General features: G+C 38.1%; 1 protein-coding gene and 1 long non-coding RNA gene across 6 annotated transcripts in view; one reads left to right on the forward strand and one right to left on the reverse strand.

Annotated features, from left to right (window-relative positions):
• The window catches only part of phldb1b (pleckstrin homology-like domain, family B, member 1b), a 56098-nt gene extending 37451 nt beyond the window's left edge, over window positions 1–18647 (reverse strand). The window contains exons 1-4 of one of the 4 annotated variants that reach the window (XM_056756589.1): window positions 18422–18647; window positions 5703–5801; window positions 4365–4488; window positions 2917–3087 (exon numbers count right to left, since the gene is read on the reverse strand). In XM_056756589.1, the coding sequence (XP_056612567.1) occupies window positions 2917–3087; window positions 4365–4488; window positions 5703–5801; window positions 18422–18448 (421 nt within the window). In that variant the 5' untranslated portion in view covers window positions 18449–18647. Of the gene's footprint in view, window positions 1–1836; window positions 2258–2916; window positions 3088–4364; window positions 4489–5702; window positions 5802–7238; window positions 7386–16212; window positions 16338–18421 lie in introns of those variants that run through there. The other 3 variants (XM_056756591.1, XM_056756588.1, XM_056756592.1) reach the window with 3 other exon arrangements.
• Window positions 1270–13683, forward strand: LOC130428498 (uncharacterized). Of its 2 annotated transcripts, XR_008907477.1 has the most exons (4): window positions 1270–1369; window positions 7856–8033; window positions 8581–8720; window positions 12850–13683. It is a non-coding gene; the product is annotated as an uncharacterized LOC130428498 (long non-coding RNA). The 2 variants fall into 2 exon arrangements; XR_008907476.1 differs by having other exon boundaries at window positions 7856–8720.
• Window positions 18648–19363: the final 716 nt, after the last annotated feature.

The raw sequence follows: 19363 nt of genomic DNA on the forward strand, positions 1-19363 counted from the left end.
AGGTTATGTAAAAGCCATGAATCATTTGTTTCTATGTGATAGCGTTTTGGTTGAAACAGAGTCAACTGACCGGACTAAAATCTGTGTTCTGTTACATATTTTTTTTGAAAGATGTTTTTTAGCAATACAGCCTCAAAGGTAACACACTAGACTTGTTTTGCAGCCATATGCATTCAACTACATTCTTTCTAAATCTGCTCACACATGAACCAAAATCCAAGTGACCTTTCCAAAGAACAGAAATAATGGCAATGGTTCAAATTCTTACCTAAGGAGACACCAATGACTCAGAGATAGAGGAAGGGCCTGTCTGTGTACAGTCAGTTTTTCATTTCAACCTTGACGAAAAAAGTGATTATATGTTTGGCTAATGTTTGGACATTTTTTGGAAGAATTAGTCACTTAATTTATCATCAAAACTATACATAAAGAGCACTACAGATCTCTCTCAAACGCTTGTAGTAAGAAGACCACTGAACTTCTGCCAAACCCACTGCAATAAATGATGACATTATTCTTTAGATCTCAGTAGTTGGCAGTACACCGAGTATGGTGAGTCATGGGTCCTGAAGGATTCCAACTAAAAACTCAGAGATGTGAACAGGGGAAAGAAGATGTCAGGACAAAGAGATGCCAAAAGGAATGTGCAACGGTTGCCATGGTTTCAAGTTTTACTGCACTTGGAAAGGTCAAGAAACTAAAGCAAGACAGTCATTCATTCTAACCTTAACCCTGCGGCTCACAGATGCTGCTTGAAGGTTTAGTTTAGCCAAAAATGAAAATTATGTCATCATTTGCTGACGATGATATCTTTTGAAACCTGTCTTAGTTTCTTTTCACTATGGGATAAAAAAGGACTTGAAAAATTAGTCTGAATGCAAAACATTATTACATAAACTGGGTTGTAAAGTGATGTAGTTAATGCCTAACTGAAATTACTTATCGAGTATGAAGCTTCCAAAGAAATGGTGCATCAAAGTGTTAACTCATGTCTCCACTTCGGAATCTAAATTCAGTTCGGCAGTGACCCTACACACTGTTAAGTGTAGGTTAAGTATAAACATGGTGGCAGGCGCACTTGAAGCAGAAAAAGAAAAAACACCTTATCTCTTTATCAGCTATTCCAGCAGCGGTTCTCGGTATACATTTTAGACAAATAAAAGCCCTGTGTGGATAGTCAGACTGAGCAAACAGTGTGTGGAGAATGAGGAAGGGCTGCATAGAAACAGGATTAGCAGCACTCTTGGGTCACATTGACCAGGAATAGAAGTGTAACATTATACCCACACCCATAGCCCTGCCAACATGGAGGAGAAAGTCTGCAAGATGTGAATGTTGGGTTATTCTCCCTGTGTATACATATAATACGGTAAATGTATATTTATGTTATTTTATTGTCTTCGTATGCAGACACAATTTGGATCTCTTTCCCTGTCTGCATGTATATCTCTATATAACGCATTTTAAATCATGTTTCAGTCATTAAAATTGTATCATGACATATATAATGAAACTAAAGTTGTTACTAACTTCCATAAGGACCTCCACTATAGATGACCTCATCTGTAGCTACATAGACCTACATATTAAGACCTGCTGTCAGCAACGATGTTGCCTTTACAGATCTCATTTGAATACAAGCGCCATTATTACTATGCAAATAATCTGAATGTTTACATTTACATTTGAATAACGTTTTTATACAACGCTGAACGCGTTCGCCAAACCAACAGAAAAGAAAATGTCTTTCTTGCGTTTTATTTTAAATTACGATGTGATCTGCGTTTAACGTTGAAAAAAGTAAGAAGAGTGTTGACCCCGTCCTCGTTCACTTACTTTCAAATGCAAATGATCACCGTCTCATCCGCAGGTAACATTGTATCGGCCCCTTTAAATGGGAGAGCACGTGTTTTGTATATCGGCAACTGAAGCGAAGCGAACGCCGACAGATTCGGTTTGTCCCGGTAACCTTAAATCCTTTGTTCTTTAAATATCCGTCAATTTGTTCCCATACTTCATCTCATTTTTTATCAAATCATACACGTTAAAAAACTAACAATAGGTGTCCACTGCACTTAATGTCCGGGAATTCCGCTACAATCGATCTCCAGTCACAGAAATGTAATCCAGTCCATTGAAAGATTGAGACCCAGATGTGTTGTATTGTATCCGACTCACTGTAGTATTAAGATCGAACCCCTGGCTGCACGCGCTCTTTAGTGATGGGTGGTAAAGTTGAACAGCTGTCTCTCCCTCAGTGGTGCGACTCATTTCCCTCAGATAGGGGATGTTAAGGAGGAGGTGTAATCGCTCACCCCTGAGTCAGAGCCTCCAATCTCAGCGTGTCAGGGGGGCAAGTAGGGTTTCGGTGTCAACTGTTACGTTTAAAATTCTTTCCACATGTCATTGCGCTTTTATGATTGTAATGTTGACAAATAATAATAAAAAAACGTCACATTGAACTAGCCGTTTATTCTCATTATTGCAATTAATATTTTAAGAAAATAATTTAGCAATGGTGAAGCTCACACAATGAAGATTACCCTAAACACACCCCTCCCCCAACCTGTTTAGTCAAATTCTTCACTAGGACAAAGACAACAAAAGAGGATAGTACTTTCTTTTATTTTGTGTAAATTGAGTATTCTTCATGGAGATAGCAAACTGATTATACGCGTATAGATCATGTGTGTACTTTGGTGTGGTTGATGCTGATCATATAGGGAATCTTTTAAATTAGCTATCATCCTGTTATAAAAATGTGGAGAAAACATCTGGCTCTGTTTGAATTGAACATGAACCAATCGCAGACAAAGGCAAACGAGGAGGCCTTAATTATTTTACCAATGAGAATAAATAAAAGCCACAATAGAAACAGCAATCGCTTGGTTAACAAATGTCATAAGGGTTCTGTACCTTGAGACAGGCGAACAGGCTTGCTGACAGGAAGTCCGTCAATGCTACACTGGTTTCCACAGGGTTGGAGGGTAATGATTCCAGCCTTGTTCTCTATAAAGCAATGTTGAGCTGCGATCCCTGGGCCCTGGATGTTGATGTCCATAGCTCCATGACCCATAGTGGTCTTGCCTAGACAAACAACCCCCACAGGATGTTACAAATTTGAGATTATTTGCCAAACACGAAGTCTCGATTGAAGTTTCAGGTCGTAAAATTTGTCGGCTCAGTAAAGCAAAGCCATTTAAATCAAAAGTGTGTTGTTACGTTAAGGCTAAAATACACTACAAGACATTTGATCAGATTTTGCCCAGATTTTCAGTCCAGACTTGCTGCAGAGAGTCTGTGCCAGTCTGCAGATTTTATCCGTTTGTGTGTTTCTATCTTAAACATTCAAAAAGTCTGCAAGTGTATGATGTCTAGGTTTTAAAAACATCTCTTCAGGTTTTTTAAAACTTGTAGTGTATTCCGCCATTAGGTGTACAGCAATGCACACTTTCGGAAAGGAGAGATTGTATTTGTTTCCCCATACTGTATAGACTACAGTTATAAAATCTTTTCAGAACCACCAGCAGGTATTTTCTTTCATTTTCATTTGGATGTTTATAACATTATCCATTGTTGTCGACTTGCTCTTTGTCTATAACACTGTGTCTACATCTGACGCAGCATGGCACGACAAAAGACAATAGAATGCATTAGAAGCCATTATAATTTTACATCTTGTCCACACTGGATGCGGCGTGACAACGCACCTCGTCCGGTGTAGACACACTGTAAGAATCACATTCCTCACCCCCTATTCCATCTTCCCCATCTACACTTATCTGTATCAAGCTCAAGATAAAAAAACAGAACCCCTGAGAAGAGCTCGTAAACGAATAGAGATTTAAGATTCAAAAGGCTTTTATGGCAGGGTAAAATAATCTTTACATTGCCAAACGACTGAAACATTAAATACATTATACCCATTTTCACACAGACGTATCAGTATGAAACACTCATCCACAGTCATTCTTCAACTAAGCTGCTTGTGAATTAAAAGGCATAGTTTAACTGAAATGAAAGTCCTTTTTACTGTAAGGAAATTTGAATGTGTCTCCGGAGAATTGTGAGACAGACAGTCATTTGTAAAGGAGACACAACTTTAAATGGCTGGTCATTGTCAAAGAAAGTAAGTAGGTTGAGATTGGGCTGGCGGGTGTGGTTGAGGATTATTTATTTGGGGCAGGGTGCTTTTAAGGTCCGAGCGTGTCTGAGTATGCGTTGATACCATTTGTATTTATAATAATTGTGTTTCTTCCACAAATGATTACCTCATAATAAACAATTCTAAATGTGTGCAATACATGTATTGCAAATAATTAAAGACCATTGCATGCCTTTAAGTCCACTGTGTAGTGTCTTACCTTCGGGCAAGGGCAACAGTGTGATGGCTGTGCTGAGACGGCCACTTCCCAGACTGACTAAATGGGGGCGCTCTGCCTGGACTTTGAGCACTTTCCCAGTCTCGATCAAATCCAGTGGAGTGCCCTAAGAAACCAAAACGTACCCTTTAAATGTTAATGTTACTTTTTGCCTTAAAACTGGTGATGAGTACATTCAAATGTTTAGCGTCAGCTCTTACAGCATCTTAAACTGGCCACAATCATTTAAAGTTATAGTGGACCCAAAAATTCTGTCACAGTTACTCACCCTCTTGTCACTTCAACCCCGTATAACTTTCTTTCTTTGACAGAACACAAAAGAAGATATTTTGAAGTGGTTTAACTGGCACCCATTCACTTGCATTGATTTTGTGTCCACAATAGAAGAGAATGGGGGCCAGTGCTGTTCGGTTACCAACTTTCTTCAAGATATCTTCTTTTCTATTTTGCGGAAGAAAGAAAGAAAGACATACAGGCTTGAAATGATAAGAGGGTGAGTAAAATGATGACAGAATTTTCATTTTTGGATGAACTATCACTTTAACATTAATGCGAGGTTCCAAACTGCTAGTCTGCTTAGCAAGTGAGTCTTCATCTCGCAAATCAATTGCACCCTGGTGAGAATAGTGTCTTCCCTCATCTTGAGCGTAGACCTCCGTGAAAACGTGAAAGCTCAGTAGGGGAAAGTTGTCATGGCAACAGTGCGACTGGTAATGACAGGGAGGGGGAGACTTCCCCGATCATGTGATGACATCATCTTTTCAAGCAAAATAAGCTGAATCCATCAATTTATTTTGATTAGATTTCTTGGCTCAAGGCACATTCATAACAGTACTGTAAATGTGCACTGGATATAATTTTGTATACGTCTTTTTTTACTGTATTTTTAACATACAGCTCTGCAGATAATTGCCAAGCAGTCCACATCTCCAAACATCTACTAAAGACAATATTACCTCCTCGGGGCTGTAGTATATTGCTGGGTTTAAAATATTCCTGACGGCTTAAACAAGATTAGAAGGATGCAATTAGTCTAATGGGTTAAGGCAACCCTTATAGGATTCGAGTGAGGGAACATCAACATGCCCTCCTATAGGTTACCCCCATTAGAAGAGGGAGAGAGATGTAGTAGACAGTTTAGATCAGGATGTGATGATGGTAATGATGTCCTTCGGGCATGTTTCACACTTTGAAAATCACCTCATTTCACAACGACTTAAAAAAGTCAATAGATGCTGTGTTGCACAAAACTGGGAAATAATATCTTACTGTCATACAAACTGTAAATGGCGTGAATTGAAAAAAGCGTAAATCTTTCACCTGGAGCACCTGGTGAGATTTGATCCCACCGGTAAAGTTTCGGTTCAGGCTATCCATGACCAATGTGTCGTCCCTTACTCGCTCTGGGACATGAGGGTCCTGTGAGAAACAAACACAAATTTAAGGAAATTTTATAAACAATATAACACGACAAAGATATCAGACATATTTGTTTCACAGTTTGATCATTTACCGTGGCCCTATAAAATTGTTGATTTATTAAAACGTTAAAATCTTATCAAAATTAACTAAATTACATTCTTACGTATTTAAGCATTGTATAACTGAGGCAATATATTTTGAGGCCTCTCTACAGACTTTTACGTAAGTGTGTATATTTGTTGCTGACTGATGTCCTGTCCTGTAGATAACAACTAAGCCAGTCAAGAATCTACACACAATGGTGCGAGTGGGAGACATTCAGCCTCTGGCATTCCCCCGTCTGCATCCACAGCTGACTCACTGGCCTTCTGAATAGAGTGTGTACTCACAGAAATGGCATTTGCAAACAGATAACGTGGATTTAACCCATTGGCCAGATTCCCTACCACAATCTAACTCTAGCTTCAGTCTGCTGACACACACATAGACCTTTCTGCTCCAACATTCCTGTTCTCACTCACCGCCCTATCTTTCATCCCGAGCAAAATGGCTATTTTTGAATTTACCTGTATACTGAAAGAAATGTGTTACGTTTAATTTTTCAAAACAATGAAATTGGCTGTGAACTTACTATTATTTACCATTTTAAATCTTAAATGAACAGTTCACCCAAAAACGACAATTATGTCATTATTTATTCACCCTAGAGTTGTTCCAGATCTGCATACATTCCATTGTCGTGATGAACACAGAGAAAGATATTTGGAAGAATCCTTCTTGTTCTTGGTCATCATTGATTGTCATACTATGAACATTTTCTTTGTAAATTTCATTTGTCTGTTCTGAAGATGTTTTGATGAATTACTCAAGAGTGAGTAAATGATGACAGAATTATTATTTTTGGGTTAACTGTCCCTTTAACTACTGACCATAAATGATTGGTTTTTGTAACTAATAAAACTCATTTTGGATGATTATGTATTTTATTAAATTGAATTAAAGCAAAAAATATTTTGCCATGACCATGGTTAATCACTATTTATATTTTAGTTTTAAGCAACATTTTCATATCATAAATTCAACACACACACCTCTAGAAACTGGATTGTGTTCAAAAGGAATTAACTGCATAATGCGAGGATGGTAGCACTTTTGTTGTGAGATACAAAAACACTTTTCCTGGAGGGGAGAACTTAAATTACTCTGTGATGATAAATCATTTAAATTAAATGTCACTCAAATCTCACTATTGAGAGTCATGCATGTCATGAACCACCAAAAACAAAGACAAAAGACCACAAAATAAGTTGCTTATACATCCAAATCCTTTAAATATTTACTATGCCATCTAGAATAAAGAATGAATAGAGAATAGAATAGAAAAAAGCTATTTTTTATGTGATAGACATGAAAAACATAGATTCACTAATGTACCTTTTGCCAGTTGTCCAACAGACACAATGCCTCCATTTCTGATCATAAAATAAAGGTGCTATCTACGCATTAGCAAATCAAGCTGCCTTGAAATGTAACCGTGTTATTTTCTGTGTCTTTCCTTGAGCCCCCTCACGTCTTTATTTGGAGCAGAAAGGATACCTGCTCCCATTCACAACAAAGCAGACCTGTCTGTACATGCCGCTCTGAGCTTAACTCTGCATTCCTGCCTGTTGGCTACACCTCTGATAACAGATGTCGGTGGGCTGGTCAAAAAGGATGTAGCTTTATAAAGAAGAGAAGAAAAGCAAAAGGAAAGTTGAAAAGCGACAAGAGAGGAAGTCTAATAAGTTAAAGTAAACTGAACTCATGTGCCATAATAAGTAATAATGGAACTGTATGTAGGACATCTGGGATACACACAAAGAATGACTATCAAATCCAAACAGACAGAAGATCAGACAGATTGAGCTTTGGTTTGAGCAGATTCCAAAACTCTGTTATTGCCACATGCCGCTTAACTCATCAAAGCTCATTTCGCACAATCTGAGTAGCAATGAATTATTTCTCATTTTTAGTATCTGATTCAGATTTTTTGAGTCTGTTTCTGTTTCCAGACCCAACAACATTGGACACCATACTTTTCCGACAGGAGGACAAAGGCTGGTATTGTTCACTCTTTGGCATGCTCAGACTTTCCCTCGCAAACGGGAGACACAGTGGATGCTCATCGGCGCACCCTGCTCAAAGAGCGCAGTGGAAAAAGATGGAGAGATGCGGTCGGCTGAAGGGATGGTCGCTCACACTCTCTAAACCGTAGCCCACATATAACAGTGTATATTATCATTCGTTCATACTCATGGAGATCTTGAGCAAATGTGAGAATTTTGGATGGTTTTAAAGGGACAAGGGTTCCTTATTGTAATTTGGACTAAGGTGAATTTTTTAAAAGCTAAGATACTAATTCATTGAAATATTAAAAAAGTTAAACGTTATCCTCAACAGAGTATCCTCCAAAGATATGTGCCTCTACAGAGAGTCTTGTGTGCTGGAAGGAGGTCATGAATTCCTGTCTGATAAACCTCTGAATAGCGATGTGATGGCACTTTTGGAATGTAGAGGCTTCAGCAAACATGAAACATTCCCGCTATGATTTACTATCTACTGCTGGTGCTTGTTTAAAGGATTTTCTTCTAAATTGATTTTCTGTGTGCTCGGGAAACGCTGAAGGAGCCGAAAATCATAATTAGTTTATAAGAGAGTAAGGAAATGTGGTGAAGACACTTTAAGCGAGTCCTTTCCTGCTGAAGGCTAATAACAGCTTTCTGGTTCCTGCCTTCAGGCGCTGTGGATTATTCATCAGTGGAATTTCTGTTTGGTGGAAACATACAGAGAGAGAAGGGGGAGATGATGGGCGTTCTTTTCCCTACTAGCTGGTTATCTTCTTCTGCCAGCTACTTGCTCGGAGACTTCCACCTGGTGGTGAGCATCACGATCTGATGTTTTCTCCATAACACACAAATACAGAGCTGTTACCTGCTTTCTCTTTTGTGTTCATCACTCAGCACTTCCATCTTTGGTTGGTTAGAAAAAGAGGAAAGCGTGTAAAATAAATGGAGTCAGCAATGAAGTCATGTAGTGTTTCGAAATGTCAGTATGCACCGAGTATGCATTCATGCTGATTCAAGACAACATAAAACAGAGTCTATAGAAATACACAGGGGGCCCAAAAATCATCACATTTTTCCAGTCAACCATTGTTATTAAAGGGACAGTTCCCCCAAGATAAAATTCAGTCTTCATTGACGCTCGAGATGTTCCAAATATGTATAAATTTCTTTGTTCTGATGAACACTATTAACTAGCTTACAGTAGGACAAAATAAAATCAGAAGTCACCCAGAACTGTATGCTTTCCTACATTCTTCAAATATCATCTTTTTTGTTCAACAGAACAAATAGCCCTTAGGATTTTTTCCTACTCTGATAGTCAATAAAAATAAATAAAGACAGAATTGTCATTTTTGGCTAAACTGTTCAAATAAATCATCTTAAAGCAGATGTTAATTGAAACATTAATTCATCCTTTTAAACGTTGAAAAAATGCATAGGCAGCACACATACTATAAGGCTAAATAACTCGTCTCCATGTGTTGCCAGTTTCATAAAGCTTGCAGCAATATAGAAATGCTTGGCTGAATTCTTATCAGCTGTTTGCCGTCACTGAATTCCTTTTGCACAACATCTGAGATCACATTCCCTTTGTTTCATATCCAGAGATGCTCGTCTTCAGAGAAAACACACGTGTGCAGGATCAGTCCCCACATGCGTGTCGCAGTGTAGACAGGAAATTGAGGGGCAGATAAGGAATCCTGTCATTTCTGTTAGTGTATGATTATGGCTACGGTTAGACTCTGTGATGGAAGTGGCTTCTTCTATTTTAAGAACTTGCCACTAAAATTTTACAAACTTGAGGAATGTGAAAATTGGCATTAAGCTCTGGAATATGCTTTCCTGTGGCTCAGTGGAGTATGGCACTAGCAATGCCGAGGTCATAGGTTCAATCCAAGGGGATTGCACATAGTCAGAAACAATTGTTTAATACGATGCAATGCAAGTCGCTTTGGATGAAAGTGTCTAACAAATGCATAAATGTATGTAAATGAATTTGACTAAGAATAGAATTGTGTGGGCAGCACTTCTCCTGCGCATTTTAATTAAGACTTGGAAATTACATAACGTTTATTTCTAAACACACTAATTGAATTTTGAAAAGCAGACATTTCTAAAACTTTCTGAAAGTGCTATTTAAAATATAGCAAACCACAACTTCTAAAAACAATCATCCACGTAATCCTAAATGGCCTTTCTAAATTATTTTGCCCAATCATCTAATCTGAACCTCTGGCATGCCAATCTCCTCATCACCCATGAAGAAGAAAAGAGTTTGGTCTCAAGCTAATAACTGGCAGACTACCTGAAGACACATGGATAAAGGTCACCAGAACACCATCAAAGGCTTCAGTGTGCATACTCATGTCAATGTCAGTGAACTTTATAACCTTCTGCTTCAAGAATCCAAGAGTAAAACAGAGATGTATAGTTGACAACTGGTGATACGGTTGATAAAAGGGTTACTAGGGGTAGAGGAGGCCTGGTATAAAATCCAGTTTATACTGGTATGGCTGTGTTTTGGAACGATATGGTTTGTAGCTTGTCTTAAAAAAACCTGCTAAACCACATTAAACTGACCTACATCTAAAAAATGTGGCTTAGTAAATATCCCAAAGATAAAAAGCTGTATTAGCTTAATTAAATCTTTTAAAATAATTGAAGTGTTTTATCAATGGGATTTATAAAAATGACAAAAAATCCAACAGTTAATTTCTGTAAAATGTACAAATATTATTTATGTTTCTACCATGTATAATGTGAACCTTGCAGCGTGCGGCTCTGTTTAAAAAAAAGTGTTTCAAAAACAACAAAGAAATACACATACTGAAATAAAATAACAAAATAGTAAAACAGAATTAATTAATAAACACTGATTGTCTGCTTAACAAATAGCCTTTGTTTTATACATGCATTTTTTTAAATCTTTTATACGGTGAATCTTTTTATATTGTATTGTCATTATGTTAAATGTCTGTACTAGAAGCTTCCAACTCCCAAGAAAATGCCTTGTGTGTGCAAGCACACTTGGGAATAAAGCTATTCTGATTTTGATAGACCTACTCTTTCAAAAGTTTGCATTATTACATTTTTACTGCTATTGATAGGAACAATAAGAGGAATAAATAATATTATTATTACTGGCTTTTCTGTCACATCAAGCGGGAGATATGCAACAAAAGGAAATCATGATAGACAAACATTAAAACTAAAATATTTTTGTGTATTGAAGAAACTGCCGATTCGTGGTGACGCTGTAGCCAGTGTTTCAGGAAATAAGGCTGACGAGGTGCTACGCTGTCCGCGGGGTCGCCAGTGTATTATACTTTATGCTGATAACTCAACCCCACTTTAAAACCACTGCGTATTATTTATTAAATTAGCATATTTGATATATTTAACGTAACTGTAAGGGGATTGTTGGCATATTAAATTGTATCTAACTAGCCAACTTCACAAACGTTAGTTTGCGTGGTGAATCAATAAATGAGGGAGAAAGTGAGAAAACACTTATACAATGTATATCATTGTTTAAGATGATAAGAGATGAGAACTACTGGCCAGCTTGGTTTTCACAAATATGCATTGAAAATTGCCAGCTGATAAAACCTGTGCTTTAGGGATTGTTTACATATACCATATATTCTAGGGCTAAATGTGACTCTTAATTGGTTTAGAGACTATGATTACCAAAACCAGCAAGTCAGCCCAGGTGTCATTGGCTATTGAAATATTGCTTGCAATAAATCTTTCAGAATGTTCTTGATTATGGAGCTATATTCTATGCATTTGTGAGTGTGGTGGTTCTCATGGGTTGTTGATCTGGGACAGGTGAGTGGGAGGGAATACTCACTACAAAAAACTAGACTACACCAGATCCTCAGATTTACTTAGTTTTTAATTCACATTTACTTGATTTAACTCAATTTACATTCACTCAGTATATTTCATTAATTTCACAGCTTTAAAATTTACTCAATTTTTTGTGTGTGTTGTTTAACCCAAAATGTAGTTAATAACAACTAAACTTTTTAGATCAATTGTTAAAAAATACAATTATTATTTAATTATTATTATTAATATTATGAAAATAGTAAACATTTGATTTTCAATCATTTTTCAACCCCAGTGATCTACAGTTTCTATTACTAATATAGTTTATATGTAGTTATACATTTAAAATGTGGTGACTGATGACTACAATGCTGTATAAATCATTATTTATTTATTAATATAAAAATATCTAGCTTTTTATTAGTCCTTTACAGAATACTGCCACAAATGCCAATCATACCAACACCAACAATATCAACATCAACATTAAAAGTGGCCATTGGGGAGATCACACTTGCAGACTTTCCCTACAGTGCAGAGGAAACGTGACAAACAAACAGGATGGTATACGAGGAGGACCACAAGAGATTGTGGAGTACTTCCTGTCACGGTGTTTCCTGTAGAACGCATCTCAGAATGTCAGATCATTTCTACCACAAAAAGAAACGTGCTTACAAATAACAAACCATTTGGGTCCTTCAAGTGACCTGCATGATGAAACTTTTGTAAGCTTAAAATGCATATTGATTTTGTAATTTTGTTGATCAACACTGCCCCAATGTGCAAGGAAAGGTTCACGTGAGGTAAAACACTCTGCATCTACATCTAGCAAATGTATCTATGAAGGGTTTGCTTCATAATCCCACACAAAACCTTTTAAAATGTTAAGTCTTTTGAAGCATGTTCTTTTTTGGTGAAATAATGCATCAGTGGCGCAAGGAAAGCCTGACTAATATCTTCCTGGCTCGGACCTTGCTATTGAGTCACTCTCTCTCTGCTCCTCCGTGTAGAGGGGGCTTCACAGGGCAGGGGCTCACAGTGAACACAATATTCCAACAGGTACTTGCTCAAATGTTCCGTTGACTTTGACTGTTTGTTTCCTAAAGACTCGGAGCTCAACAGGCATTCCAGCGCCGGCCAGCACAAAGAGCTCTTTTCAACATGCCTAATCCCAGCAGAGGAGTGCAGAAGGGGCCCGGCTCTCCTCCACTGAGGACCACAGGACCCGCACTACGAATTAATAGATACAGCAGGTCATGCCTGATACACATTTAACCTGTGTATGTATAATGCTTAACTAAGTTAACTAAACAAACAGGCCAAACATAGTTTATAATTGTTAAAGTTGTTTGTCAAACCCATTTTTGTCAATTAAGTATAAATAACAAACGCTGTGTTATTAATACGCAGATCGATGAGAACGGGTACTGGTTTGTCTTTTGGTTCAATGGAGAGTTTTGGAAACCAGACTGGTTTCTGCTGGTAAATGCTAGTCTGTTGCTGGTCTAGCTGGTGGACTAGAACAATCAAGACAAAACTGATCAGCATGGGTTGCAAAGTAAACCATATTCTACTTAAGCGGAAGAGCAGTTTAATTCAGGAGCACTGTTTATTACCAATGCATAAAAAACTAGGTTGTCACTGTTATCCCAGAATTGCTTGGTTTCCCACAAGTTAATGTGGAACATGATGTTGTTGACAGATTAATTGAGGTTTCATAAAAAAATTAAATATGTCAGAAATATGATATTAATATATTAGATTTGTTTTTATCTATATTAATATTGCTTTACCTCTAGATGTAGATTTTGTCTTATGCCATGAAGGCAGCACCACATGCACACTGTCATTGTTTGAGAAAATGTCTACACACATGCTTGTATCTTCTGAACAGAAGACTTCAATGTCTGATGCAACCAAATAAAAAACGCTTCTGCTTGGCTTTTCTATCCTCTGTATACATCTACAGTGCATGAGTAGATCAGAAAGAAATGTATGTGACTACATTATTGTTAAATCCTCGCTCGATTGTGCCGGGCAATGCCAATGTCCTCAGACAAGGCCATTTGGAAATCCTCTTCCATTTTTAGAATATCCATTAAAAAGAGAAGCTCAAAACATGTGAAAGTGGCAGAAAGTAGTTCACAAATACAACAAGGACTCGAAAACCTTCCACAAAATTAAGTGTCCCAGACTCACCCCTGACTCAAGTCCCTGCCCTCCACATTTCTCCAGAACTGAGAACAGCAGCAGGATTCACAATATGTGCATCTTAATGTCTATGGGAGCCTATCTAGGGTGTGTATGAGAATAAAGGAGGTAAAGTTCTTCTCAGGGAGAGAATTACGGCATAAAGGAGGGCTCTGAGTTACTAAACAGGAGAAGGTGTACCCAAAGGAAGCAGCTTTGGAAATCTCATCGCCTTATGGAAACTTCCTCCACTGCTATTGGTGGACCATCTATTCTTTTTCTTACCCTGTTTCTCAGTCTCGGCCTGAGCCTGAACATTATCTTCATGATGCAAGTCACTATTTTGGTCTTTAACTCACAGCGTGAGCTCGACACTGTACAGGAGACGATCCAAGAAGGATGACATCATTGCTTACTCAATTTAGACAAACTCCTCCTGTCTCCACCTATTCACCCCTGCTGGAGCCAACAAGACTTAGACATAACGCAGATCTGATAACAATTTCATTTGTCCGGCAGCGAGATGACCTCAGTTCCATTAGCACAAGAGCTTTCAAATCCCAAAGCTTTGGACCTGAGTTACATTCCAAGCAGAGCTGATGAGTTCAGGGGTGATAACAGTGAGTAACGATGCTCAGGAAAATGTTTTAAAGGATCTTTTTAGAGAGAGAGATAGTGGAAAGTGGGAAAAATCCATTGGGAGAGCTTGGAAATGTTGGACGCTGGCTCTATGAAGAGCAAATGTTGCAAGACCACACACATCTGTCTGGGAAACTCCAACATATTCTCATTTTGCAATTTAAAATGGATTTAGATGAAAATAATTTACCAATAAGAGTAACAGACAAAGTTTTTTAGAAACAAGCTATTTGAAGAATTATTCATGTCTGTAAAATGCATCAATTATTAAGCAATTTCCACAACTGTAATGGAAATGCTCACTTCCAAGCAATAAACTTCTCTGTGTCTTTCAAGCAAATGAATTCCAGCAACACATCTTGTTCTCTCAAATCTTCCACACGCTCATTGGCAGGGCCTGTGTGATTTCAATCCAATTCACATTTCTTTTTGAACACAGATAACCTGGAGAACAGAGGGTCGATTATCATTACCAAAATCAATGGAGCATTTTTTACTCACCACTGACCCTCCAAAGTTCTCCCAAGTTTGCACGGAAAACCCCTCTCACTCCCCCCCTGCATTTCTTTAGGCTCAATGGACCGCTCTGTATTGGGGTGGGAGTTATTAACGTGGCAACTACAGTTTGCTGGCTCTTTCTATATCCCAACCAAACAGTGCACAGACCTGGTCACCTTCTTGTTTTCTAGCTTCCCCAAAGCCATAAATCTCTCACAGTGGGTTTATGTTGTGTCTCCAGCTCTGATAGAAACAAGGACACAGATCATTTTGACGGGGTAGAAGGCATGGACTCATATCTGCCAAGTCAAACATTATTCCAAGAGCACCGATAATCTCACATATTTAAACTGGCTGGAGAATGTTACGTTTTCTCTTAATAAGAAGATATGTATGGCACCACTGATTAAACTGGAACAGATTTTTGTATTTATACTGGCCATTTCACTTAATATTAAAAGAAACTATAATTTCCATAAAGCAAACGAAGGATCCCATTGTCATGACACAAACATGAATCTTTCAAAATTATTCAATGGTACACTGAATTTGTTTTGCAAAAAAGTACAATCAAATAAGCTTTACACACCATTTCAATTCAATATTAAAAGAAGTGAGTTGCTCCTGTAACATAAATATAAGATACAATTTTATTTTGATGGGATTAATTAGTGTAAATAAATGTAAAAAGTTTAAATGACTTGTGCAGCCAATTTTATTATACTTGAATTGTTTTATAAGAAATATTTATGAATTAAAACTTTTCATATATTAACGAAATATTAATGTATTTAAAAATTACAGTATTTGTTGAATTATTGATTTCAATTATAACATTATTATAATTTTAGTAAAGTTCTCAGATGCAGAAAATTTCACAGAATGATTCCAAAGAATCAGCAAAATATTTGTTATCATTTGTTTCATAGATTGACCCAATTATAATATTTTACAACTACACATTTCTCTGATGGACACAAGTTCCCTCTACCCACCCTCTGACAAATCCAGAAAACCAATATTAAAAGACCTACACAAATGTTTGCAGCACATGCTGTTATTCAAAAGCTACAGAATGGGTTAACTTCAACCTTTAAACCAAGGTCACAAAGACATATCTTCAAGCAATACAACAGACTTACCCGTACGTGCGTCTATGAAACAAGACCCTCTGCAGGTAAACACCTGCCCCCTCAAAAACAAAACATTATCAAGTTGGGCGGCGTCCAACTTGGGTGGTAGCGAGATGCTGTGCTGTCACTCCAGTAAGTGTGAGGTTGTGCCCTGCACAAGTTCAGTCCTAACAGAGACAAAAACACAGTCTCACTCCCCCTCACTATTTTTGCCTTCCGATCTGTCAACCACTCCTAGCCTGCACACAAGACGCTCATTCTTTCACTCAAAAAAATCCTGGCTTGTTCGGTAACCTTGCAGAGACCCCTGCTGCAGTAGTAAGTCCATTTCAAGGCTCTTTAGAATATTCGAAAAACTCACTGATGCAGATGGGCAAGGGGCATTTGCTGCCTCAGTGCTCTGTTTGAGAGTCTCTTGGGAAGATGCCAGCGAATTCGAGACCTCAGGTCAGTCCTGCTATTGTCACTGTTTAGACTTGTGTCAGTCTTGACTCTTCCTGGCGCTACACTGGAGAAAAGCAGGCAATTTGGATCAAGTGCTTCCCTCTAACAGCACAGAAATATCTCAACTTTCTTTACTCATTTTCTAGTCGAAGTCTGCTAAACATCCTAAATTTGTCACCGGTCTGTTAAAGTCACAAATGCATTTTTGTCTCTGGGTTTCTTTTCTTCTTCTCTCACTGGTATTGTATGTTGACTCTCAGAACAATTCATGCCCTCTCTTTCTAGGAGGGGCATGTTGAGTGGTCTGCTGGCTCTAAGCCAGCCAAAATGAGCTTGATGTTTCAAGGTTATGGGGAATGCTTTAAAACAGGGATTTTGGTTGTTCCTTTGACGATTTTACTTGAATGTTGTGGATGGGCCTCGTCTCTTCAAAATGCCTGATTTTCTCTGTAAACGAATGATGTTGCATCACATTCACACACGTGAAGAAAAAAGATGTTCAATAGAGAAGTTCCATCAAGCCTCAGTTGTTGTTCCCCAGAGACTTATTAAGTTTCACAAGAAAGTTTGATTTACATTAAACGACACATTGATGCCTGTTTGTACATGTCAATTACGTAAATAGAGAGATCTGAATATACTGCCATATATGCAAATGGGAGCCTGTGACGAAATAACTATAAAGGCCTAAAGACAATATACACGCAAAAAATAATGTGAGATACAAAATATATTTTTTCACAATTAAAAACAAAGTTCAGCACGTTCCCTCTGGTGATGTTTGCTCTAAACAACAGAAAAAAACAAACTTCACAGGAGCTCGATTGCAATGATTAGCTTTGAGGGATCTGAGCTTTTCTTATGAAGTTAATAATAAACAACACACAAAATGTGCGATTTGGGTTTCATCCGAGACTGTGGATTGTGTTTAATTAGTCAAGACTGAGTGAAATAAGATACACGTTGCCTCAGGTGAGGGAACTTTTTGAAAGATATATTTCCCAAAAACAAACTCTATGAAAATACATACCAACGTGTGATTGATGCAGCAACAGCGCACTCTACTGACTGATTCAACTAAAAGTCATAAAACAGGTAAACTTCACTTATTTCTTGTCACAGAATTATCATAATACAAATTGACTTGAAACAGACATGCTAGTAATGCATTTGGAAGAAAAACTGCAAGCAAATACTCTTTTCTCATTCCTAATACAACACATGACTGTGAAAAGTCTTGAACAAAGGCACTGAGCTGCTACAAGTCAGACTGCTGTTTGTTTTGTTTGATGGGTCCTGCAATAGAAATTCCTCACGTTCACTCAGAATGCATGTAATTTCCTCTTGCAGGTGACGTTAAAGCCCTGTCAGCACTGCTGGGATTCATCGGGGCAGCTGGGGGAGCTATGACAGGTGGGGAAGAAATTAACTCTCGCTTTTACTGCGGGAAAGCATTCTTCTGATCTGTAAGAATGTCATTATGTCGTCAACACCTCAAAAACCCAAAACCAATAAATCAGATTCTGGTCTTTTCAGTGTTACTGCAGCTCAGATGGTGGAGCGAAGGTCATGAGTTTGATCGTACCACACATACGGGGGAAAATAATTATACCTTAAAGGCACTGTAAGTGTTTTATAAGCTACTGCCAAATGCAGGCCAAAAATAAATGTGACACCACACATTTCTGAAGAAACTACATGAATCCAAAATCCTACGGTATTGACATCACTATTAAAATATGCGGTTCAGTCTCAGTAACAGAAAGAAACTTGCCTGAAATCGGACTTTCTTAAGCATCATATCAGAATCCAGCCTGGTGGAGGCATCCCGTGTACAGATGGGATCAAAATCGTTCAGCACATGTTGTATTCCTCTTCAGCCAACCTGAATATGACACCAGCACTGGCAAACCATTAACTCTTCAAACTTTGTAAATAATTAAAATATTGTTTTCGAGACTCTTGATATCAAAAGCCCTGGTGACCGTGTTAGCTCTCAGCCCTTGCTACGCTCTCTGGCCTCTTAAAACTTTTTCATGTGACCCTTAACAAAGCCTGGCTCAGTACTTGTCTGTTTGTTCATTCATCCATAAGAAATACCCGCCCTATTTTATGACAGGGAGAGGGTCATTAACACCCCTCCCCTTTTTCCTCAACCCCAAATAGGGCCACCCCACCCCTTTACTCAAGGGAGCCATATGGTCGCCTACTGCAACGGCTGATGGTGCGAGATCTACAATCTTTTTCAGATGCTCTTGTGGTGTGTACAAGGAACTCTTTAACTTCCTTCGCCATCACAGTCACCGGCCACGCATCACTCCACAAACTCCCCCAAGGCTTCACCTCACTGTGAGCGATCAGACAGGAAATTAGGTCAGTCCCCAACTGGGCAGCCTACACCCTTCAGTCTTTATATCAAGTTTGCAAATCAACCATTATGTTTTGTCAGCCCTGCCCCACAATTGGTCCTCATGGATTAGACAACATCAGAAAGTTCAATCTAGATAGGCTGTGTTGCTGTTTAAAATGATGATTATAAGATTATACTTTCTATTCCCTGAGAAACACAACAATAAACCAACAGCAAGAGCTACAGTTTGACATTTTTTGAAAAAGGCTAAAATGAATATTATCATTGGTTCGGGATGTAATGCAATGTGTATAATGATTTAAGGTTCCAAACAGCTGTAATTACCATAAACTGTGCATGTTTGTA

The sequence above is a fragment of the Triplophysa dalaica genome, chromosome 9 (genome assembly GCF_015846415.1).
Source record: "Triplophysa dalaica isolate WHDGS20190420 chromosome 9, ASM1584641v1, whole genome shotgun sequence".
NCBI classification, from domain to species: domain Eukaryota; kingdom Metazoa; phylum Chordata; class Actinopteri; order Cypriniformes; family Nemacheilidae; genus Triplophysa; species Triplophysa dalaica.